This window comes from Acanthamoeba castellanii (genome assembly GCF_000313135.1).
Source record: "Acanthamoeba castellanii str. Neff unplaced genomic scaffold scf7180000084562, whole genome shotgun sequence".
In the NCBI taxonomy this organism is placed as follows: domain Eukaryota; phylum Discosea; order Longamoebia; family Acanthamoebidae; genus Acanthamoeba; species Acanthamoeba castellanii.
Genome location: NW_004457308.1, coordinates 32,036 through 54,369, shown reverse-complemented (window position 1 = coordinate 54,369; position 22,334 = coordinate 32,036). Strand labels below are relative to the sequence as shown.

Genomic DNA, 22,334 nt, shown 5'->3' with positions numbered 1-22,334 from the left:
TCCCACGCCCCCCTCGCGCACCCCCTCCCATCTCCTGTCGATGAGAAGTACCTCGCCGTCCAAAAGCAAGTGACCCACCTGGCCGAGCGCTTGGGTGCCTTCGAGCGGCGCCAGAAAGATGCGCAAGATGACAGGGAACAGGCCGATCAGGAAGACGCCGCAGATGCGCAGAAGCGCGACCAGGAGCTGAAGCAGCTGCGCGAGACGGTGGCCCGGCTTGAGGCCGACGCCAAGAAACGGGCCGACGAGGCCGCGGCACGGAAGGGGGAGCTGGAGCAGCTGCGCAAGGCCGTGGCCCAGCTGGTGGCGCAGGACCAGATGAAGGCGGAGACGACAAAGGCCGGCGACGAGCCCAAGGCCGACGAGAAGGAGGAGAAGAAGCCTAAACCCGAGGCCATGCCCACAACGCAGAAGGCGGACGATCAACTGGACGAGAAGAAGAAGGAGAAAGCGAAAGAGGAAAAGAAGAACGAGGAGAAACCTACGCTCACGGGGGAGAAGAAGGGCGAAGAGGAGAAGAATGAGGAGAAACCTACGCTCACGGGGGAGAAGAAGGGCGAGGAAAAACCTGCGCCCACGCTGGAGAAGAAGGGCGAGGAGAAGAAGAGCGAGGCCGAGGAGGAGTTGGACGAGGGGGAGTTGGACTACTAGGGAAACCCAACAAAGAACCCTCGCACTGCTGGGGAAGAAGCTCTCCACACTCTCGAAAAGAAACGAATGCATTGTTGTGTGCTGTTGGTGGCAGTACCCGATCACTGCTTGGCCTTCTCGAGCTCCTTGGTGAGCTCCGGCACAGCCTGGAAGAGATCCTGGACGAGACCGTAGTCCGACACCTGGAAGATGGGGGCATCGGCGGCGTTGTTGATGGCCACGATGAGCTTGCTGTCCTTCATGCCGGCCAAGTGCTGGATTTGGCCTGCAAAGGTTACCCGTGAGCAACAAACCAGTTGCTGTGTGGCGTGTGCGGCGTGGGTCGTGGCGAATATGGCCTCTGGTGTACCTGAAATGCCGACAGCCAGGTAGAGCTGCGGGGCGACCACCTTACCGGTCTGGCCGACCTGCCACTCGTTGGGAGCGTAGCCGGCATCGACGGCAGCGCGAGAAGCGCCGACTGGGGAAAGAAGAACGCTTAGTACGCAAACACGAACGTGTTCATAGCGCGACATCGAGCACGGTCGTAGCTGTACCGGCGCCACCGAGCTTGTCGGCGAGGTCCTCAATGAGCTTGAAGTTCTCCTTGGACTTGAGGGCTCGGCCGCCAGACACCACGATGTTGGCGCTGGTGAGATCGGGGCGCTCAGACTTCTGCTGCATCTCTTCGACCCACGTGGACTTGGTGTTGGCGTCGCCCTCGACCGAGATCTCCTTTACTTCCGCCGAGGACGAACCCTCCTTGGCCTGCACGCGCCGCAGCCAATCACGAGGGTCAGCTGCTTACCGTTGCTTTAGGCATAACCAAGCCAAGAAGAACAAGAGGAGGCGCACCTTCTCGAAGGCGGTGGTACGGACGGTGAGGAGCTTGAGCTTCTCCCCGGACTGCACCGTGGCGATGGCATTACCGGCGTAGATCGGGCGCCTGCAGTCAGTGTACACGAGTCGCGCAAGCGTAAGTGAACGCACGTAGAACACAAGACAAACAACGCGTGAAAGACTGTGTAGCAGCATGCGCTCAACAGACAATGCGACTTACTTGAAGGTGTCCTGGCCCTCGATGGAGATGACGTCGGAGAGGGCGGTGATGTCCAGAATGCCAGCGATCCTCGGGGTGAGGTTCTTGCCCCAGGCCGAGGCGGGCGCCAGAATGTGCGTGTACTCCTCCTTCTTCGAGAAGTTGGCCACGAGGGGCGCGAGGTCCTCCGCCAGCCCGTGCTCGTAGGCGGGGTTCTCCGCCACCAAGACCTTCTTCACACCCTCCAGCTTGGACACCTGCTCGGCCACGCCCTTGCAGTTCTTGCCCGCGACTGGTGTGCACCAGAGAAATTAATCCGGCTGCGAATTATCTCTATTAAATCCCCCCCCCCAACAAGATTGAAAGGGTGATGGCATAGGTGCATACCAAGAACCTCCACGTCGCCCAGCTTGGCAGCAGCGGTGATGGCAGGGAGAGTGCTGTCAACAAGTGCCGCATTGGTGTGTTCGGCCAGCACCAAGGTCTTGCGGAGCACCGCAGACGATGAGAAACAACGACGTGCCTGCCTAGTCAGCATCCTATCTATCTGTCAATCAGATTGCCGTTGTGTTTGTCCAATTGGTTGTTACCACGCCAAATCCCTGCGTCACCCAATTTTCCTTGTTCCCTTTTCTTTTTGATTTATTTAGCGCCACCAAGATGACGGAGCGATGGAAAGAGGAAGATGAAGCTGCTGCCCATGAGCTGCACCCAGCAAATGGTGCCGCACACGAAGAACTCCAGGCTAAGGAGCGAAAGGAAGGCGACGAAGAAGAGCCCGACGACGGCAGCTTCGACGAGAGGGCGAGTGCGCTGTCGTACGCCGAGATCGTTAAGCGGCTTCCCATCGTGCGGCAGAGCTACGTAGAAGGAAGCCAAGGCGAGGTGGGAGCGGCCGTTGCAGGCTGCCATCAGTGGCGGCAGCGGGCTGATGCATGCTTCCGTCAGCTGCACAATCCAGCAGAAAAGCAGAAGGTCAAGGGAGGAGAGGCGCAGTGCATGAAGCTTCAGCTCCAGTTCATGCTCTGCATGGGCGAGCGAGTCCTACCGCAGCAGTTCGATCGACTTATGGGCTGCATGAAGAGCAAGGGCGACATCGGCCAATGCGAGCAGCCGCTTCTCGAGATTATGAACGGGCTCGAGAAGAAGGCGCAGATCGAGAACAGGCAGCGCGATGGAGCATCGACAGCCGATCCGAATGACCTGTTGACGAGCGAGGAGCGACAACGCCTCCTCGAGTGCACCCTCACCGGCGCCACTCAGCACGAGATCGACTGCATGATTCCCAAGGTGTGCAGCGCGCATCACGACGCCCTACTTCGGTGCGTGCAGTCCGGACAAGGAGTGGGAATTGCCGATGTGGCGCGATGCATCGAACCCGCAAAGCAAGCGCTGCATTGCTGGGGCGCATTCAACTATCGTCGCGCCAGGTACGAGGAGGCCTTAAATCGCCCGAACCAGAAAGACTAAAAACTTGATCGCACCCTCATCTCGCCTCGTTTGTCTAAGTTTTTGGCGCGAAACCTGTGGTGGCCAAGAAAACAAAAGAAAATCAAGGGCACGAGCAGCTTCTTCGGTATTCACAAGAACGAAGAGGGAGAACGAGCCACGCGAGATAGAGCTCTTGCCGTGCTCGAATGACGTGGCCTTGGGACCCGCATGCCCCTGTCATGAGGCCTCACCTCGTCTGCGGAGCACAAAGAGTTGGCGTGCCTTTAGTGTGAATCTCTCACCTTCTGCGCCACCAGATCTCCTGACTACACGACAGGACGAGGAGTTCAGGACCACACGACATAGTCACTAGCTTCCTGTCTCTTGCAGAGTTGGCAAGTGCTTTACATCCAACTAGTACGCTTCTCTCTATCGAGGTAACAACCGATTGAAATTGAATGTGCGAAGATCTGAGTGCGTTGCTTCAGACAATTGACACTCAATCGCGATCTGTGTGCAGGCAACAACACCACCAAAGCAACAACAACCACGATGGACACGAGCGGCTCGAACGTAATCAAACAGGACCTCTACGAAAACACACCGCAGGAGAAGCCTATGGTGCCTGCCGATGCACAGACGTTGTCGAAGGTGGGACAGAGCGTCCCCGCGGCCCCAACCAACATCCACAACCTCAACCTGCGCTTGATCGGAAACAGCGCCTTCAACGCGCTGGTCGACGAGAGGGGCAGCATCACGTGGAGCTGCATGCCGCGCTTCGACGCCGACCCCGTGTTCTGCTCCCTGCTGAGGAAGAACAAGGACATCGGCTTCTTCGATATCGAGCTTCAGCACTTTGCGAGGAGCGAGCAGGAGTACGTGAAGAACACCGCCATTCTCAAGACCACCCTCTACGACAAGTTTGGTACGTTGCCTCGCCCGGGTGGTGCTTCTGCTTCTACTCCACACACTCGCACAACTGCAGCGCTCATCCTGTTCTTGTGCGTGTACAGGTAACACCTTGGAGATGATCGACTTCTGCCCTCTGCACCAGTCTGCTGCCCGTGTCTACCGGTACGTTCTCCACTCGAGCCCGAAGGGTCGAAGTCGCGCCAGTTCCGCGGCCGCCACAGCCGTGCGATAGAGACTTACCCCACCGTTCTCTCATTCTCTTGCCTTCTCTCCCACAGACCCACCATGCTGATGCGCATTCTCAACGCCACCGGAAGGCCGCGCATCCGTGTCAGGCTGAGGCCGACCTTCGGGTACGCATCGAGCCCCCTTGGGACTCTCTGTCCACACCCCCGTTCACTGGTGTATACGTGAGGCTCATGGTTGGTGGTGGTGGTGCCGTCGTGTGTGCAGCTACGGCTGGGGTGTCCCGGAGAAGACCCGCGGGTCCAACCACATCCGCTACCTTGTGCCCACGGGTACCCTGCGTCTCACCTCCAACGCGCCCATCTCCTACCTGCTGCGGGAGGTGGCCTTCGAGGTCGACGGCCCCATTTTCCTCATCCTCATGCCCGATGAAAGGTATGATCGCTGCTCTACGCTATGAAGGCAACACCCGTGCAATCGATTGATGAATTAGCTTACGCGCCGCGCCCACTCAGCTTGTCCGTGGGCATCGAGGAGTTCGCTATCTCCACGCTGGAGAAGACGCAGGCCTACTGGGAAGAGTTCGTATCCTACTTGGCGGTACGTGCCTCTTATTCTCTTCTTTGTTGCACAAGCATTTCTTCTTCTCACCATCAAACATGTACAGATTCCCTTCGAGTGGCAAGAGAACGTGATCCGCGCCTGTATCACTCTCAAGCTGCTCACCTATCAAGAAACCGGCGCCATCGTCGCGGCGGCTACCACCTCGATCCCTCGCGAGGCCCAGAGCAAGCTGCAGGATCTGAGGTATTGCCGAGTCGAGGACATGCCCCACATCATCCGCACGCTCAACAGGTACCCAACTACAGCGTATCACCGTTATCTTTCACGTCATGGCGCACAGCCTAGCTGACTGATGTCAACGTTCATGACATTCCTTATTATAAGGCTCGGCATGGCGCCCTCGATGTCGCAGTACTTGAGCTTCATCTCCAACATCGTCGCCGAGTTCGTCGACAACGAGGACAGCCAGGCTGGCCTGCAGGGCATCTACGGCATCTCGCTGGAGACCCTGCTCCACCAGAAGGAGGTGCACAGACTCTCGGGCTATCGCGGCGAGAGCCCCGTGGTCGTGGGCAACAACGTACCTTCCAATCCGCACATGTTTGAGCCCGAGCGGCTTGTGAGCCACAAGCTAAGTCGCCACACACCGAACAACAGGAATTCAAAGAACCCGCCATCGCTTCCTACGGCAGCATCATCCTCGCCATGGCGCAGTGCTTCTTCGACCAGAGGCTCAACACTCCCGGCGACGATTCCACGTATGAATTCATTAATGCCTTCCCAATCGCAACGCTCTGTTTTATTGCCGTATCGGCACAGGCTTAACTTGACCTAACCTTTCCTTCGTTCCAGGCTGTTCGGCCGACTCGAGAAGCTGGGCCAGCGCATTCTGCAGGACTACAAGAAGCCCGCAGCGAATGGCACGCTCAACATCAACCACACCGTGATGTGCTGGGCCGGCTGCGACAGGCTCTGTACGCTACCATCCACCCATCCCATTGATCAGTCCTTGGATTCGAGCTGCCTCCCTCGAGCTCGTGGCCGACTGTTGCTGACCTTTTCAACGTTTGTTTGGCCTCAACAGCCAAGATCGCCACCAAGCTGGGCTCGACGCAGAAGGAGCAGTTCTGGCAACGGGCGGCCGATGAAGTCAGGGCCTTCATCCTGACCACCTACTGGAACGACAAGGACAACCACTTCTGCTCCGATTCTGCCTGCAAGCGTACAGTCTCCTCCTGCAATGAATGATCTATTGCGGTGCTGATGATGATGTTCGTCGTCGTCGTTGTCGGTTGTTTCCACGCAGAAATTACTCCCCAAGTCCTGTTGCTGTCCGAAATCGGCTTCTTGGCTCCCGACGACCCTCAGTTCATCGACACCATCAAGTACACATGCGCCTCCCGCGCTCTGCATGTCCCTTTGCCCCTCGCAGCGCCACCGCTAACGCCTATCGACGCTTTGTGTGTGTGTGTGTGTGTGTGTGTGTGTGTGTGTGCGCGCGCCAATGCAGGGCGGTGGAGAAGCACCTCGTGTCCAAGGAGCACCCGTTCCTGCTGTCGGCCCCGCAGCACAAGGGCAACTGCTACATCCTCTACACCGTGTGGTACATCAACGCCCTGTACAGCACCGGCCGCGTGGAGGAGTCCCGCAACCTCTTCGAGGAGGTGCTCTCCTGCTGCAACGGCTGCGGCACCGTGGGCGAGACCATCGACCCCAAGACCAGGTATGCTTTCTGCGTCACAACACAACTCGATGTCGCGTCGTGTGCTCACTGCCGTGTGTGTGTGTGTGTGTGTGTGTGTGCTCACCGCGAACAAACAAAACAAAGGGAGCTGTGGGGTAACTTCCCGCATGCCATCACGACCACAGCCATCATCTACACGGCCCTGCGTCTGTCCATCCCTTGGCGCAACATGATCTAAAGCGAATCATCTTGGTCCCGATCGGGATCACCTTGAACCCAACTCTTGGCGCCTCCTCCGCTTGGCGAATAAAAGACTCGAGTTACACACCAAGGGCACGTGTCATGACAGTAGTATGTTGGTTGTGCTCGACGGCCACTGGCTTGCTTTGGGAAACGTCGTTACGCCAGAACTGAAGAAATAAAGAAAGCAGACAAACAGCACCAGCCAACAACTTTACAACCCCACCAGCATGTCCGATGCATCAGTGAGTGCTCCAAGGCCGACTTGGCCAGTAGTGCTGCTGGGCCTGAACGCTGCGTGGCACGGTGCGGCCGCGTACTACTTCCTGTGTCGCCCCATGGGCATCCTCAAGAAGTATTTCAACTTCACCCCCACCCCCACCCACGCCCACCTCGTCCGCTACCTTGGCACGTACCCCCTCAACTTACGCCACCATTATCAATCAAATAAATAATAGGACTCCTTATAATCATAAGAAATATAAATCTTATAATAAATAAATGTTTGGCCACAACTTGCAGGCGGCATCAATACGGGGTTCAGCTTGCTGGCGCTGTTGGCCCTTGTGCGGTACCGCAACGGCGGCGTTCTCCAGTCGAACGACTTCTGGGTGCTCTCGCTGGCCAACTTCTCTCAGTTCGCGATCGACCTGGCCATGCACTGGCAGGGAGTGGCCAAGAGGGCGCTGGGTCCCCAGATCACCTTGCCCGACGGTCTCTTCTTCGTGGTCGACGCGGCCGTTGCTATCTACCTCCTCTCCAAGCACAAGTGAGTGCCTTATCAAGCACGACACGACACGACAACACACACGACACATGCGCACGACACACGCGCATGCTGGAAATGAAACACGTTGTTGTGGTGGCCAGCGTCTGAGGCTTGGGCTCAAGGTGAGCTTGGGGCGGGAGGGAACGGGATGACGTTCACCACTTCGGTCAGGCTCGGGGCGCCGCCTGTCGTTCCCGGCGGCGGGGCCTTGAAGCGGCTGCATTGGGGGGGGGGAGGGCACTCACACGGGTCACAAGTCGGCTTCTTGTCCACAACACACAATCCCTCCGCCGAAGAAGGCCAAAGTACCTTCGGAGCAGGCTCTCTCGCTTGACGGGCGTGGCCACACGGGGAGCCGGGCCATATTGGGTGCTGACCGTCACTTGTCAGTGACCCGTGAGTGTGCTGTGTGCTGTGTGTGCGTCGTGTGTCGTGTGTGCGGTGGTGCGTGTGTTGGCGTGTGTGTCGTGTGTCGTACATGTAGTGGTTGCCGTCCTCCTGAATGGTGAAGCAGGCGGCCACGTTGGGGCTCCGTTCGCAGTAGTTGGCCGCGCCATACACGGTCACCAGCTTACCACCGTGGAGAATCTGATAGCCCTGTTGTCAAACAATCCACATTGATCACCACCGCCAGCCCGAATGTTGCTCATCAGCTCCCTATAAGCCGCAACAATCATCAAGCATCAATCAAGCGCAATCCAATCACACGGCGTGCACCTCGTCGCGGTAATTGTGCTCGGTGACCATGAGCTCCAGGTGATTGGCAGCCAGCCACGCCTGAGTCGCCCCTGATAGCCCAGTAAAAGCGGGGAAAAAAAGGCCTCTGGTCAGTCGCACGCAAGAGTTGGGCGGGTTGACTAACGGCGCAGGGGGGGGGGCGGATCACACGCACTGGGACCGAAGCGCCAGCCGGCGCCCTGCGGGCTCACTCGCCAGTCGGGGTCTAACGGGGGTTGCGCACACGAGGCGACGTCGGGGATTGAATAGACGAGATCACACATGGGGCCCTCGTAGGGGACCTCCCGGCACCTGACACACATCAGCAGCGGAAAGAACGAAACGAAGAACGAAGAACGAAGAACGAAGAACGAAACGAAGAACGCACCGGTGGAGGTCGTCGATCTGTGCGAGGGTTTGGAGCTCGGGGCTGAGCCCGGAGCTCACGCAGAACACCTTGTCGTCGACCACCGCGGCCAGGGGCAGGCGGTCGAACACGTGCATGAGCGCGGTCCACACGTTCGCGCCCGAGTGGTACTTCCGGGCGCAGTCGTCGTAGAGGCCGTACACCTGGGTGATGGGCCGCGTCTCGTGCTTGCCGCGGAGGAGGTGCACGCGGTCGGGGTAGGCCGCCTTGAGGGCCAGCAGCAGCGTCACCGTCTCCACGCCGTAGTCGCCCCTGTCGCCCCAGTTGCCCAGGAACAGGTAGTTCACGTCCGGCGGCTCACCATCTTCCCAGTGTCGTGTGTCGTGTGTCGTGTGTGTGTGTGTGTCGTGTGTCGTGTGTGTGTGTGTGTGGTGCGTCAGAACAACATCAACGACAGAGCGATGAGCAAGGAGCAACGTACTGATGAGGAAGAGGTCGAGGAGGTCGAGCAGCTGGCCGTGCAGGTCGCCGACCACGGTGATGGGCGATCGGAGGTGCAGCAGGTTGGGCTCCTTCTCGAGCACGGCCGCGGCCTGGCGGAGGATGGCGCTCAGGGTGCGGGGCGACACCAGGCGCCCCTCCATGAGTCGTCTGACCTTCTCGCCGACGTCCGGCGGTTGCACATGCGCCTTGTAGCAGCTTCGCCAGTCATCGTAGAGCTCCACTTCAAAAAGAAATCAAAAAAGTATCGTACAAAGGTTTTCTTTTATTTATCCGCACAGATAATTAATAATTAATGAATAATGAAAATACCTTTTTCAAAGTGCTTGGGGCGAAAGGGTCTACGCCCGCCGAGCATGAAGCTGGCCTGGGGTTCGGTGTCGAGCACAAGGGCAGCCTTGCGGGGCACGGCGGGCTCTTCATCTTCTTCGTCTTTGTCTTGGTTCGTCGCCACCACCACGGCCGAGCGGACGCGGGGCCAGTCCATCCGGTGCAGGCCCAGGGCGTGAAAGGGGTCGGCAGCCCCCGAGTCAGCAGCTGCGGCGGCTTCTTGCTGTTGGGCGTGGTGGCGGAACCAGCCCCGGAACAGGTGGCGCCACAGGAGGTCGTCGCGGGCCAGGCTGGCCAGGCGGAGGCAGGTGGCCTCCAGCGCTGCCACATCCCTGGCCCCACAGAAACGAAAGATGTACAGCACCAGCTCGTCCGCCAGCGTCTCCATGGCCATTGCCTCTGTATTGGTTTTGTTTCTTGTTGAACTGAAGTTGTTCGCCAACCAAATAAAAATGTGCGAAGAACGTCGAGTGGCACACGTTCAGCCGCAGAAGACAGCGAGCAGGTCTTCTGAGTCCGGGTGATTACAGAGCACATGCACCTGAGAGTTGTTGTTGATGGTGTGAGACCCGACTGGCCCAGCGTTGTGTGTCGTGTGTGTGTTGTGTTGCCGTGCATTGTCGTGTGGTGAGTACCTGAAGGTCGTCGAGCGAGGGCAGTCGCTCGTCGCACTTGGGGCAGACGTAGAGGGACGACCGCAGCTGCGCTCGGCCACCGCCCGGACGTCCGTTGTTGCCGCCGCCGCCTCGGCCCTGGTCCGCGGTCGTGTTGGTACGCTGGTGGTTCATCACGAGGTCCATCACCCGCTCGTCCCTGTGCGTGCCCATGAAGTCGCCCCACGCGTGGTGCGCGTCGCGCATGCCACACCCACCGGTGGCGCTCAAAGTGCCGGTGTCGCCCTCGGCGCGTCGCTCGCTGTCGATGCCGTCGTTCCACATCCGAAACACGTCCATCTGCAGGCCCTCGCCGATGTTGCCGTCGCTGTTGGTCCTTCCGCGCGCTGGCGCGCCGCGCGGGCTGTCACGTTCGCCGGAGCCGTCGTCCCACGCCCCGGCCGAGCCGAGCTGCGCGTTCTCGGCCTCCTTGGCCTTGGGCCTGAGCGGTGCCACCACCTCCATCCGGTCGGCGGTGGCAGTGGCGGGGGCGGCATTGCTGATGTCACTGGTGCTGGCGCCGTCATCGACCGCCGCGGCGCTGCCGCTGCTTCGGCCGTCGTTCGCCTCCGCTTTGGCCTCCTCCCCGATCCACATCTCAATGTCGTCCAGCCCCTGTTGCTCGTGGAACGCTCTGCCAACACAAATCATCAGTGTGTGTCGTGTGTCGTGTGTCGTGTGTCGTGTGTCGTGTGTGGTGTCGTGTCGTGTGTCGTGTGTCGTGTATCGTATGTGTTACCTGTTAACATAGAAAAGCATGTACGCGGACTCGGTGATGACGTTCTCCTCTTTCTCCACTTTCACGACGGTGCTGTCGCTCATCTTGAACCACGTCTTGGTCTTCGGGTTCTTGGTGAACGCCGTGTAGTGCCCCGACCCAAGCGAGCCGATGTGATTCTAGGAAACCACCCATCACAGAGACCCAAACATCGATTGGTTAGTTATTTCGACCGCACGACCGCACGACCGCACATAACAAAAAGAAAAAGACTCGCGCCACCAGATGGACTGGTCGGGGTCATCGTACGGAGACGGCATAGAGGTCGTAGATGGGCGGCTTTGCTGGGTCGAGTTGGTTGACGTAGGGTGACAGGTCGAGTCCCGTCACCGGAAAGTCGACCTTCGTGCCTACCTTGTCCCTGTGTGTGGGGAGGGAGACAGTGAGACAGTGCTGTGAGACTGTGTGTGTGTGTGTATTGCGTGTGTGTGTGGTGTGTTGTGTGAGTGTGTGTGTGGACCGCGCCACGGTGCGGAGTAAGCTGGTAGTACCGGAACACGTGGGTGTACTGGAATCGCTTGAGGTGGACGATGAGCACCGGCGGACACTTCCACACGTCTATTCGCTTCTGTGCCGACCCCCCCGTGGCCTTGCACACGGAGCAATACCAAGGGCTGCCGTCCTCCAGCAGCTCATCGGCGGTGAACATCCGCAGGCAGTCGTCCAGCGAGACGCACAGCTCCTCGTCCGCCTCGGTCTTCTTCAACGACTCGTGTTCCTCGAATTCCTAGAGACACCGCACACGCACACGCACACGCACACGCACACGCACACGCACACGCACACGCACACGCACACGCACACGCACATCACGCACGCACACGCACACTCACGCACGTGAGCGCGGATTGACCACACAAGCAATCGATTGATACCACGCTAGCAGGGCGTACCTTCTTGTTGACAGGAATGTTGTTGAGGACATCCTTGTCCCAGTCGATGGCGATGCCGACGTTGCCGTCATCGAACTCAAACAGCGCATCATCGCGCGGAACGGAGTGTCCCAGCCCGTAGCCCTACGGGTATCACATTACCTCAGTCATTGACACCCAGCCGGCGAACAAAGCGCGCGGCGCGTGCGTACCATGGCGTCCACGAGCGACAGGTTGAGACTGGGCAGATCGAGCGCCACATACCTACCAATCATTCTCGAGCTTAGCTTCATTTAAAACACACGACACACACACGACACACACGACACACACGACACACACGACACACACGACACACACACGACACACAGACACGACGAAGGCGGAGCAATCAAGCTTACCTGGCGACGCGCTCAAAGATCATGTGGTGAAGCTGGTTGTGGGTGGTCGTGGTGCGGTCGAACGACAGGATGAGAGGCCGGCCGAACAGGTCGAACTTCTTGGGCGAGTAGAACCTGCGATGGAACACCGGCACGTGTGCGATCTGGTTGACGAATTTGAACGTGGGCGCCGACGGCGTGCTCGCTGGGGCTGGTTGCGGCGCTGGGGCCGACTCCTGCTGCGGCTGTGCCTCGGTAACGACGTCCATGGGCTCGGTGGCCTTGGCCGTTGGTGACACGGCCGCGGCCTTGGTCTCCCTCTCCGGGACCATCACTTCGGCTCCCGGCGGAATCACCTCGTACCTGCCCGATACGAGAAAGAAAGAGAGAAGAATTAATGAGTACTGAAAAATGAAAAGCGAAAGGGAGGAAGCGAAACGGGAAAGCGAAGGGGTGGGCCAAGGTACGCAAAGATGAGATCAGAGGAGCGGATGTCGAAGAGGGGCTTGGCGTCGGGAATCTTGAACGGACGGAAGGTATAGATCTCTGCCATGACCAACCGCTCGGGTCCAACGTCGACCAATCGAGCGAGCCGGTCCTGAGACACATCGTCACACATTAGCTTCACACATTGAGACGAGAGCGAGCAATGGGGTACCTTGAGGTCTTTGATGGTGCCCATTTTGGATACTCGCACGCCGTATTTGACTGGGTTGCGGTCACGCCAGAAGAGCACCACGTTGATGATACGCTGCGCGCTCATGCGAGCTTGCGCGTTAGTGCTTCGAAGCGAAAGAAGAACGAAGAGCGAAGACAAAGAATGAAATTGAGTTTGGGGGGAAGAGCAGCACACCTGATTCTTAGAGGGCACAGGCAGGGAAAGGAAGACGAAGGGGTCAAATGTGAGCGAGACGTGGCCGCAGTGTTGGCACACCACGGTCGACTTCAGCTGCCCGTGGAAGTGGTCCACCACGACCGAGTTGTTACGCATCAGGTGCGTGTCCCACGACACTACGAAACGCGTCGACACGGCATCGCACACGCACGGGGTCGCAGCGTTAGAGAAAGCGAAAGAGCGTTTGAAGAGGTGAGGCGCACTTTGAGCCTGTGCATCATTGTTATCCGAGTTCTCGAACTCTAGTTTCTCAGTGTACGGCTTCTGGATAATCCTGTCGTGTGCGTGTGCGTGTGTGTGCGTGTGTGTGTGTGCGTGCGTGTGTGTTAATTCATTCAAGACACTCTCATGAGCGCAGACGAGTTAAGGACACGTACCGGTTCAAATCTTCGTGGATGCCATCGAGCACAAATGAAAGCAGTTCTTGCGAGTCGTGCTGCTGATAGCCTGTGCGAGCGAAGGAAAGCAAAGATGGAAAATTGAGCCACACGCGGTCTCTGGTCAGTCTGCTGGGCCGGCCGCGGTACAAAAAACGGCAGTGCATGTCCTTCACGTCGTGGGGAGAATGTATACCGGCAAACTGGGGCGCAAACTTGGAGAGCACGCTCTTGAATTCCCTGGGCACCACCGTGGTGTACTTGCCGCTCCATAGGTTCACGAGCAGCTCTCCGAACTGTAACACAGTAAAAACAACGATCATCGCCGATCAGCTCCAAACTGAAACGAAACCCTGGACATTCCTTGCATTCCTAGCGAGGAACAGCTCGCACAGATATGCCGCCGTACCTTCTTTGCCAGCTCGCCCTTCATCCCCAGCGGGTTGGTCGGGTTGATCTCCGCAAGGTGTGCGTTGTTCAGGAAGAACCGGAGCAGCGGGGTGGTGTTGGACAGGCACTGAAGGGCAGAGTTCATGAAGCACGTGTTGCCCAAATTGTGCAGCCCCGTTGCGCCACGCGCCAGCGGTTTGCCCACGGCATTGCCCACCGGCGAGTAGTTCCAGCTGCCTGGATTGCACCACCACCCACCACCACCGCATCACTCTTTGCATGAGTGCGGCGCATTGTGCACGATACGCGCACGATTCGAATCGCGGTCTGATACGTACTCGGCCGGCTGCTGCCGGAGGAATACGAAGTGTAGGAGCGATCGCCGATATCGATGCCGTGGCTCTGCAGCACGAGGATCTGCCCGCTTGCGATGCCCAAGTCCTCCAGGGTCTGGCCGAGGGCTGACTCTTCGAGCAACCGCAGGTTCTGCATGCTGTTGTCCACCGCCAGGTAGAGCTTGCTCTGCACGATCGTCGTCCACAGTCAATACAGGGCTAGGACTGGGGCAGCGAGTACTGTGCGAGTACTGAGTACAATCGATTGATTGATAGGGGTCGTACCTTGTGCGGTGGGATCATGTACTGGCCGGCCACGTATCGGCGCACGTCCTTCAGCGCGGCCGTGAGACTGAACCGGTGCTCCTCCATCTTATACGAGGGCGAGTCCGACTCTGCATGCAGCAGACAGAAGAGGATTGAGTTTCAAAAAATGAAAGTATGAAAGTATAGCACTTCTCCAGCTCGCCTTGGGACTTGCGACTCGTACGTGCGTGCGTGGTCGCTGCCTTGTTGCAGCACAGCAGGACTATGGGATGCAGCTCGACCTGTTGTGTGTGGCGCGACGATTACCATCAATCTTACAAAGTTCCACCACCGCAGCCGTCTGTGAAGTCATCAAAGGCATACCTGCAGCTTCTGGAATATGCCCACAGTGATCACCTTGCGTCCAACAACCGGCGAACACCCATACCTGCACATGAACGTGTTAGCGCACGCACACGCACGCACACGCACGCACACGCACGCACACGCACGCACACGCACGCACATACGCACACAATGAAGTAGAGGTGAAGCAAGAGGGCGAAGCGCTTACCATGAGTAGATGTGCCTGAAGACAGAGGAGGGGAAGAGCGTGTAGTCCACGTCTTTGACCAGCCCTCTGCGCAGAGACTCCTCCTGCGGCTGCTTGCTCGCCTTCTTCGCGCCGGCCGCACCCCCGTTGCTCTTCCGCTCCTCTTCCTCCTCGCTGTCCTCTCCGCTGTCCGACTCCTCGCCTGGCCCTGCGCAAAAAATGTTTTTAATTGTTAAAAAGAAATAATAATAATAATAAAAGATGCAATAGAACAGGAGATAGACAAATAATATAAATAAAATAAAACAATATAATATAATATAAATAAATGGAGTACCCTTGACGGTGGCGCTGCCGTCCTCCAAGAGTTCGGTGTTGTCGATGGGTCCGGGCCTCTGTCGGGCCGCGTGATGGCTGGCAGCCTCGGTACCATGGTGGTGTCCCTCAGTGCCGCCGTCGTCGTCACTGTTGCCTTCGTTCCAGCCCACGTAGTGCTGCCACAGCTGCCACCACTTGAAGTTGACAACGTAGTAGGTGGCCCCGACGGTCATCTTGACCGCCTCCTGATCGTCCAGCAGGGTCTTCACCACCCTCCTCTCTTCGGAGGGGGCGAGCGGTGGCGTCAGCGGCGTCGTCGAGTGCAGGAAGCTCAGGTCCTCCTCCTGGGCCTCCTTCATTCGCTTTCGCATTTGCATTTTTTCTCTTCTCTACAAAATTAATTCGTAGCAACGTTCGATTGATTTACAACTCGCCTGAGATTCAATCCAGGTCGTAGGCCCACAGGGCGAGAAGCCTTCAACAGCTACCCTTGTGGTACGCGATCGATTCCGAATCGAGATGGAGCCAAACAAAATCACCTAAAAGAATAAAAAATTGCAGTCGACACGATGAAAGGCACGCCAAGAATTCGAATAGTTGACGACAGTTTGTCGACGCTGATTTTCCGCCGATGTGCGGCGAAAGTCAGACGGAAAAACGAAGAAAGCCATCAAAACTGGACCAAGCGCAGACTCCCACAACACACTCCGTACTCCTCTCTGCACACTTGCCACACTTCACCCACACACGCACACTTCCGCCCACCGTGTCTTCCAAAAAGGTTCGCACTGCGCCCTGCTTGCTGAGTTGTGGTGGAGTGCAGGGTGGCCTGACCTGTTCTCGCGACACAGAGAAAAGCCGAGGAGGCGACCACCGAGGAAGGAGCAGCCCAAACAGAGACAGAGACCCACCACCAACCTGCAAACAAGGCCACCAAGCTCATGGACCAGCTGCCGACCGTAGAAGAAGCCGAGGAGTACTCCTCCGTATGCCCTCCTCATGCGAGTTCACCGCCCCCCCCCTCTCTACACAAACCCTGAGGCATCCTGACGGGGGCGTTCGTGTTCTTGTGGTGTAGGCCGTTGTGGAGCACCCCTACGAGTCCTTCGAGGACCTCCTCTTCAACAACATGCGCATGGAGGTACCACCTGCTGGGCATGCACTTTTGTGTAGCGGCACTGTGTAAACTATGAGCGTGGGCACAGGCGCTGGACGAAATGGAGAGGTCCATCCGGTATGTGCTGGACGTGAACGATGATCTGTCCGTACTCTCCGGCGGGTTCTTCAGGTAGGGGTGGTGCCCACGTTTGGAAAAAGCACCCCCATGCACTTACTCACCTCTTCCTCTTCTCTTCTGGCTTGTGGGTCATCTCAGACACGGCATGTTCGGCGCCCTGGCCGACATGACCGGCTCCTCCTTGATCTCTCATATTTATGAGTACGATCTCACTACGCCCCAGGGCATACTCTCCGAGAGTGCTTCCACGCTGGTGTCTCACACCCTTTTTTTGTGTCTCCCCCCCAAGCCACATGACTCCAGGATCGATGCTGGACATGAAACTCTCCGTACAGTCGGCTCTACAGGCTCCCTCCACCGTCCGCATCGAGTCCAGGTGCGTCCTTCTATGGTCTGGCCACGCTCAGTGTTGATGGTATTGGTGGTGGTCCATGGCAGGATGAGGCGACACGGAGACACGCTGGCCTTCGTGCAAACCCAGTTCTACACCAACGACAGGCCCCTGGCCCGAGCCAAGACCACCCACTACATTGCCACGGCCTCGGCTCGCCGGCCGCCCACCCACACCTCCTCCTCCTCCTCCACCCTCTAGTCGTGCCATCCACGCCTGGCACATACCACGGAGCTAATGGAGAAGAACCACTCTTCACAACTTCCGCGCCTCCTCTCTCGTATATGTTCATTGGTCTGTCGTGTGTGATGCACACTGTTCTCGTTCTACTGCCGCTCTGGCACGTGAACGAGATAGTCGGTGGGGTAGGCCAGAGAATCGCCGTCATCTTCATCATCGTCATCGTCGTTGAGTCCCCCCAAGGACGCGGCGCTGATCTCGAAGTCGTGCTCGTTCGCCAGGTGGAGCAGCGTGATGAAGCACACCTGCGCACATGGCTCGTGAGCAACACGGTGATTCCTTTAGGTGTACGTTTCTGTGTGCGGTGGTGTCGTGCCTGCACGGAGAGATCTTCCAGGGTGCGCTTGTCCTTGATGCGCGAGGGAAGCTTGTGGAGGAGGCTCTTGAACGAGACTCCTTCCTTCTCTTGCGGCTGTGCCTAAAGTCCAACAAGTTAAACAAACAAACAAAACAAAACAAATGAATAAATCAATAACGTGAATAAGAGGCCAGCAGAAGCGGTTAGGTGACGTACAGATGACGACGTGATCTGATGGGAGAGGGCGCGCTTGAGGGCAATGACGTCGATCTTCTTGGCCACGCGGGCATATGAGATGGCCTCGCTGTTGATCTTTCGCGGCTGTTCCACCAGCTCCAGCTTGTCCTCGCCCACTTCTCCGGCGGCGGCGGCATCCTGCGCATGCGTTGCTGGATCATCGTTGGCCGAATGCAGGTCAGTCTCCTGCTTGAGACCCACCACCACACACGTCAGCGCCATCTATCACACTCGTTGTTCTCCCAAGCAGGAGAGACAATCCGTACCGCGACGTAATTCTCTTCGGCGTCGTCCATGTCACTGCCGCCAATGTCCAGGTCCATATCCGTGTCCACATCCATATTCACGTCCTCGTGCGTCGCCGGAGCCGGGACATCAAACGGTTGGTTGGCCGCGATGTTGCTGTACAGCGCCGCTCCTCCGAGAAGTGCTACGTTGTTCGCGCCGGGCCGCAAGAGTGAGCGGGCGACAGCAACTTGAAGGGCGTTGGGTGGGGAGGTACCAGAGGAGACCAGCGGGGAGCCAATGGTGCGAGTCGGGTGGAGAAAGTAGGAGCACAGGGCTCGGTAGTCGTACTTGACGTCTCGGGGCAATAGGTAGTCCTACACCACGCCATTATTGTAAGTACTCTCAAGAGTTCTCTTAAACGTTGTGTTGCGTGCGTGTGCGGTCGTGAGTGTGTGCGATCATGCGGTGCGGTGAGTGCGGGTGCGTACCTCCTCTTTGGCTTTTTTGAGAACGGCCTGGGAGAGAGTGGTGGCCGCACGGGTGGTGGCAAAGGCCACCTTGGTGTCGATGGGCGGCGCGCTGAAGTCGATGAAGAAGGCCGCCTTCTTCTTCCCCTTCTTGTTGGCCGAAGCGCGCTCTTCTTCCTCTTCCTCTTCTTCTTCCTCGCCGTTCTCCTCCTGTCCAGTCTCCGTCTTGGCCCTCACCACAACTGTGCAGGGTGGGGCCAAGTTAGCACACAACAGCCAGCCAGAGATGTTTCTACGGTGAGCGCATTTATGCGTACCGGCCTTGGCGGGCTTGTACTTCCAGTGCGATGGGCCGGCCCAGCCCGACGCGCCCAGCTGGAGCGTGCCGACCAGCGATGCCAGGTCGCTCGCCAAGGCTCCGCCGCCGCCGCCATCTCGCAGGCCCTTCATACCCGCGCCCAGGTCCCCCAGATCCCCCGCTATCCGCTCCTGAGTTGTCTGAAATAAATGTCAGTGAGATGTGTGTGCGTCGTGTGCGTCGTGCGTATGGTAGTGTTTGGGGGCCAAGGTCTGTACGAGTGGTGGATTGCTGTGGAACGCGTCGCTTCCTATTTGGCTGTCGTCGAGAGACGCCTCGGCGCCGTCATATCCGATATCGTCGTCGCCCCACGCGTTCGGATCGTGGTCGGCCAAGTCCGGCGCGGTCGGAGCCAAGCTGTGGAGGCCCAGCGTGCGCAGGAGGCCCTCGCCCTCGCTGGGATTGTCGTGCGTGTTCGTCTGCGCATCGGCCTCTGACGCGTCCAGCTCGAAGGCGACGGGCTCGAACTCCTCCTGGTCATCGGCCTCGTCAGGCTGCTGTTCGGACAGCGGAGGGCACAGCACGGCGGCGTCGCGAAGCGAGCGCTGCAGCGACCGAACGAGATCGGCCGGCAGCGAGTAGAGCCCGTGAGCAGATGAGCCCCCTTCGCCCCCTTCGTCTTCGGCGGAATCCACGTCGTTGGAGGACATGAACGTGGCGGTTGAGTCCAGCACGACCTTAAGAAGGCGGAAAACGTAACGCACACTTGTAAGCAGGAACCTAAGAGGAGAGACCGAGACTGTAAATGAAGGGTGCGCACCTCTGCATGTCGATTTATGGGCAGCTGGTTGAGCAGCAGCCCCTGGGCTCCGTTTTCGTCGAACCCCGAGCTCAGCTTGCGGAAGAGCGGGTCGAGCCCCAGCCCGAATCCCAACTCCTCGACCAGGAGCGACGCTGGGTTCTTCTCGATGGTGTCGACGCGGGTGCGCCTCTTCCTCCTCGCACCGGCGCCTTTCTTCCCCTGGGCCTGGGACTCGTTGCCCTCTTCATCCGCTCCTTCGTCCGCGTCGTCGTCTGTAAAGTGGAGACAGTCATTCCCGCAACCTATATGAACTCACGTGATGCACACGTTCATCACGTACACCAAGTGAAGGGTGCGCACGCTTTGACTTCTTGCCGTTTCGGGTGAGCGAGAGGTCACCCAGGACTCTATACGTCTCGTTGTGGATGGAGTCCACCCGGTACGAATAGATCTTGACGCTGGCGTCCAGCGTGCAGCTTGCCGCCTGGAAGTTGCCCACCCCGCTACCCTCCTCGCTGTTGAAGTTGCTCTGCAGCACGTCGTCGATGTGGTCGATCAGGTCGAGCGACCAAGAGTTCTTCTGATTGATTTTCTGTGTGTACACAAGACACAACGCAACGCAACACATAATACACGGCACACCACCGTACAATGCGTCGAGCTCAACGTCAGCTTGCCAGCCTCAGGCAGCTATGGAAGCGGCGGGGCGTACGTTCTCGGCACTGAGGCGAATGCATTCGGAGTAGAGCTCAATGAGCTGGGTCTTGGGGAGGTGGATGCGAGGCAGCAGGCTCTTACGCCTCAGAAGTCCGCCGCCACCTGCCGCCAGGCTCTGCCGTGGCGGTGCCGCTTTACCCTTCTGGGGTGAGAGTGGAGAGCCTGTGGACAAATGGCAATGAGATTCCTAAACGGACGAGAGTCAGGGAAGGATGTACCTCCAAGGGCCTCCTCCATCATGATCCTCGATTTGCGGCGATTGCGCTTCTCAACGGCGTCATCGTTCTCCTTGAATTGAACGATTGATTTTTTGCGATCAAAGGAAACGTTCGGTTTGGCGTTCCTCGGCTTTGGTGGCACATTCTCCTTCTGGCCTACTCCTTCCTCATCATCATGCTCCTCCTCTACATAGGTCCTCTCCTGAAACGAAACGGCCACGCTGAGCCTCTTTCGTCTCCTCTGCTCCATCTTGTCCCGTGTTCGTTTGTGCGTTCTGTTTTTTGGCGCCATTTTTGCCCCCACATTCCTAGCATTCTCTTGCGAATTGTCTTGCCCCATTCTTTTGTCCGCTACTGGCTGCCTAAGTCCGAGATATTAGTTTTTTGTTTCTCATAGCTAACATACTCCTCTTTCCAGCTCCCTGCAAACACATGTCTGGCCTCCGTTTTGCGATCCTGTTGGCGCTGCTGGCCGTGGCTGTTCGGACCACCTCGGCATCGGCCCCCTGGAGGGCCTTCTTCTGCCCCGCCAGCTGCCCCCACTGCTTCTACGGCTTCGACTACCAGACCTGCTTTTCAAAGGACGGCCAGTACCAGAACGAGAACTTCACCGCCTTCTCCCTCGAGGCCATCGCCAGCGACACCGCCGAGGGGTTCAACTTCACCGTCCTCTTCTACAACAACGCGTCGTGCTCCGGGCTGGAGCAAGTGGTCGCGCGCACGCCCAGCTGCGCGCTCGGCGCCTGCTGTGCCACGGGTCAGATCACCCTCGGCAGCAATTGGGAGTTTCACGCATTCAGAGTGGCCAACATGAACTCCTGGACCTCGCCCTCGCCCACACCGAAGCCGTGCGACAGCGACGACGACAAGCCGCCGCTGTGGACCGTCATCGTGATGGCCGCGCTGGGCGGCTCCTCGGCCGTGTTGCTCGTCGTCGTTGTGGGGCTGGTGTGCTGTCTGGTCAAGAGAGGCCAGTACCAAACCCTCAACTGAGTCCACAAACAATCATCAATCTCTCAATCTGTCACACTGCCCAGCAAATACAAACGGCCCTGAGCCTCTTTCGTCTCCTCTGCTCCGTTTTGTCCCGTTCGCAGGTGCGCTGTATATTTGGTCCCACGGTTGAGCCCAACATTCCGTATTCTCGCATAAAGAATGTCTAAGCCCACATTCAGCTCTCGCCATTGGGCTTTTTTAAGTCCGAGCAGCATTGTTCCGGTTTCCCAAGGCTAACCACTCATACTCCATTTTTTCCAGCTCAGGCAAACACACCATGTCAGGCCTCCGTTTTGCGATCATGTTGGTGCTGCTGGCCGTGGCTGTGCGGACCACTACGGCAGCATCCCCTTGGATGGGCTTCTTCTGCCCCAAGGACAGCTGCCCCCACTGCTACTACGGCTTCCAGACCTGCTTTGCGACAGCCGGCCAGTACCAGAACGAGAACTTCGCCGCCTTCTCCCTCGAGCCCATCGCCAGCGACACCGCCGAGGGGTTCAACTTCACCGTCCTCTTCTACAACAACGCGTCGTGCTCCGGGCTGGAGCAAGTGGTCGCGCGCACGCCCAGCTGCGCGCTCGGCGCCTGCTGTGCCACGGGTCTGGTCACCCTCCACCTCAACAGCGACGTGGAGTTTCACGCCTTCACCGTGCTCAACATGACCTCCTCGACCTCGCCCTCGCCCTCGCCCACACCGAAGCCGTGCGACAGCGACGACGACAAGCCGCCGCTGTGGACCGTCATCGTGATGGCCGCGCTGGGCGGCTCCTCGGCCGTGTTGCTCGTCGTCGTTGTGGGGTTGGTGTGCTTTCTGGTCAAGAGAGGCCAGTACCAAACCCTCAACTGAGCCCACAAACAACCATCAATCTAGCAAGCAAATACAATCATTCATTTTGTTCGTTCGTTCACGCCGATGACGTTCGGGGCGAAACGACGACGGGGCCGGAGTGCGACAAGAGCGGGTTGACGACGACGTGCTGCTCCTTGTCCTTCTCCTTCTTCTCCCGCTTGTGCTGCTTGTCCTTCTTGTGCTCCTTC

At 58.3% G+C, this 22,334-nt stretch overlaps 10 protein-coding genes across 10 annotated transcripts; 6 read left to right on the top strand and 4 right to left on the bottom strand.

The window, feature by feature from the left end:
- Positions 1–48: 48 nt before the first annotated feature.
- On the top strand, positions 49–651 carry ACA1_329710 (uncharacterized protein; the record flags this gene model as incomplete). Its single annotated transcript, XM_004334530.1, has 1 exon — positions 49–651. A coding segment is annotated over one exon (603 nt), but the record flags the coding sequence as incomplete, so codon positions are not given.
- Positions 652–752: 101 nt separating this feature from the next.
- ACA1_329700 (electron transfer flavoprotein alphasubunit) lies at positions 753–2,207 on the bottom strand (the record flags this gene model as incomplete). The annotated part of the gene is made up of 6 exons (XM_004334529.1): positions 753–916; positions 1,001–1,111; positions 1,188–1,398; positions 1,486–1,576; positions 1,691–1,961; positions 2,057–2,207. 6 exons carry the CDS (start codon positions 2,205–2,207, stop codon positions 753–755), a joined length of 999 nt encoding a protein of 332 aa, XP_004334577.1.
- Positions 2,208–2,354: 147 nt separating this feature from the next.
- Positions 2,355–3,139, top strand: ACA1_329690 (uncharacterized protein; the record flags this gene model as incomplete). The annotated part of the gene is made up of 3 exons (XM_004334528.1): positions 2,355–2,390; positions 2,414–2,959; positions 3,002–3,139. The coding sequence occupies 3 exons, from the start codon at positions 2,355–2,357 to the stop codon at positions 3,137–3,139; spliced, it is 720 nt and encodes a 239-aa protein (XP_004334576.1).
- A 513-nt stretch (positions 3,140–3,652) lies between these two features.
- On the top strand, positions 3,653–6,684 carry ACA1_329680 (glycoside hydrolase 15like protein; the record flags this gene model as incomplete). Its single annotated transcript, XM_004334527.1, has 13 exons — positions 3,653–4,025; positions 4,114–4,174; positions 4,291–4,365; positions 4,466–4,633; positions 4,714–4,798; positions 4,866–5,053; positions 5,147–5,342; positions 5,420–5,520; positions 5,615–5,736; positions 5,847–5,984; positions 6,069–6,147; positions 6,273–6,485; positions 6,591–6,684. 13 exons carry the CDS (start codon positions 3,653–3,655, stop codon positions 6,682–6,684), a joined length of 1,893 nt encoding a protein of 630 aa, XP_004334575.1.
- A 636-nt stretch (positions 6,685–7,320) lies between these two features.
- Positions 7,321–9,764, bottom strand: ACA1_329670 (Ser/Thr phosphatase family superfamily protein; the record flags this gene model as incomplete). The annotated part of the gene is made up of 9 exons (XM_004334526.1): positions 7,321–7,434; positions 7,615–7,672; positions 7,765–7,827; positions 7,934–8,052; positions 8,173–8,243; positions 8,348–8,484; positions 8,561–8,903; positions 9,021–9,263; positions 9,353–9,764. The coding sequence occupies 9 exons, from the start codon at positions 9,762–9,764 to the stop codon at positions 7,321–7,323; spliced, it is 1,560 nt and encodes a 519-aa protein (XP_004334574.1).
- Positions 9,765–9,851: 87 nt separating this feature from the next.
- On the bottom strand, positions 9,852–15,544 carry ACA1_329660 (putative ubiquitin carboxylterminal hydrolase 11, putative; the record flags this gene model as incomplete). The annotated part of the gene is made up of 21 exons (XM_004334525.1): positions 9,852–9,911; positions 10,006–10,657; positions 10,787–10,920; positions 11,051–11,162; positions 11,293–11,528; positions 11,695–11,817; positions 11,886–11,937; positions 12,075–12,416; positions 12,521–12,651; positions 12,712–12,804; positions 12,907–13,064; positions 13,152–13,222; positions 13,326–13,395; positions 13,522–13,621; positions 13,735–13,952; positions 14,054–14,237; positions 14,336–14,445; positions 14,541–14,598; positions 14,681–14,744; positions 14,871–15,057; positions 15,187–15,544. 21 exons carry the CDS (start codon positions 15,542–15,544, stop codon positions 9,852–9,854), a joined length of 3,513 nt encoding a protein of 1,170 aa, XP_004334573.1.
- A 564-nt stretch (positions 15,545–16,108) lies between these two features.
- On the top strand, positions 16,109–16,996 carry ACA1_329650 (uncharacterized protein; the record flags this gene model as incomplete). The annotated part of the gene is made up of 6 exons (XM_004334524.1): positions 16,109–16,153; positions 16,246–16,308; positions 16,373–16,455; positions 16,543–16,643; positions 16,708–16,780; positions 16,843–16,996. The coding sequence occupies 6 exons, from the start codon at positions 16,109–16,111 to the stop codon at positions 16,994–16,996; spliced, it is 519 nt and encodes a 172-aa protein (XP_004334572.1).
- A 125-nt stretch (positions 16,997–17,121) lies between these two features.
- ACA1_329640 (barren protein) lies at positions 17,122–20,550 on the bottom strand (the record flags this gene model as incomplete). The annotated part of the gene is made up of 12 exons (XM_004334523.1): positions 17,122–17,280; positions 17,358–17,447; positions 17,550–17,756; positions 17,837–18,000; positions 18,073–18,172; positions 18,287–18,507; positions 18,583–18,763; positions 18,842–19,300; positions 19,384–19,637; positions 19,726–19,957; positions 20,078–20,184; positions 20,301–20,550. The coding sequence occupies 12 exons, from the start codon at positions 20,548–20,550 to the stop codon at positions 17,122–17,124; spliced, it is 2,424 nt and encodes an 807-aa protein (XP_004334571.1).
- Positions 20,551–20,732: 182 nt separating this feature from the next.
- Positions 20,733–21,293, top strand: ACA1_329630 (uncharacterized protein; the record flags this gene model as incomplete). The annotated part of the gene is made up of 1 exon (XM_004334522.1): positions 20,733–21,293. One exon carries the CDS (start codon positions 20,733–20,735, stop codon positions 21,291–21,293), a length of 561 nt encoding a protein of 186 aa, XP_004334570.1.
- Positions 21,294–21,573: 280 nt separating this feature from the next.
- ACA1_329620 (uncharacterized protein) lies at positions 21,574–22,143 on the top strand (the record flags this gene model as incomplete). Its single annotated transcript, XM_004334521.1, has 1 exon — positions 21,574–22,143. The coding sequence occupies one exon, from the start codon at positions 21,574–21,576 to the stop codon at positions 22,141–22,143; it is 570 nt and encodes a 189-aa protein (XP_004334569.1).
- Positions 22,144–22,334: the final 191 nt, after the last annotated feature.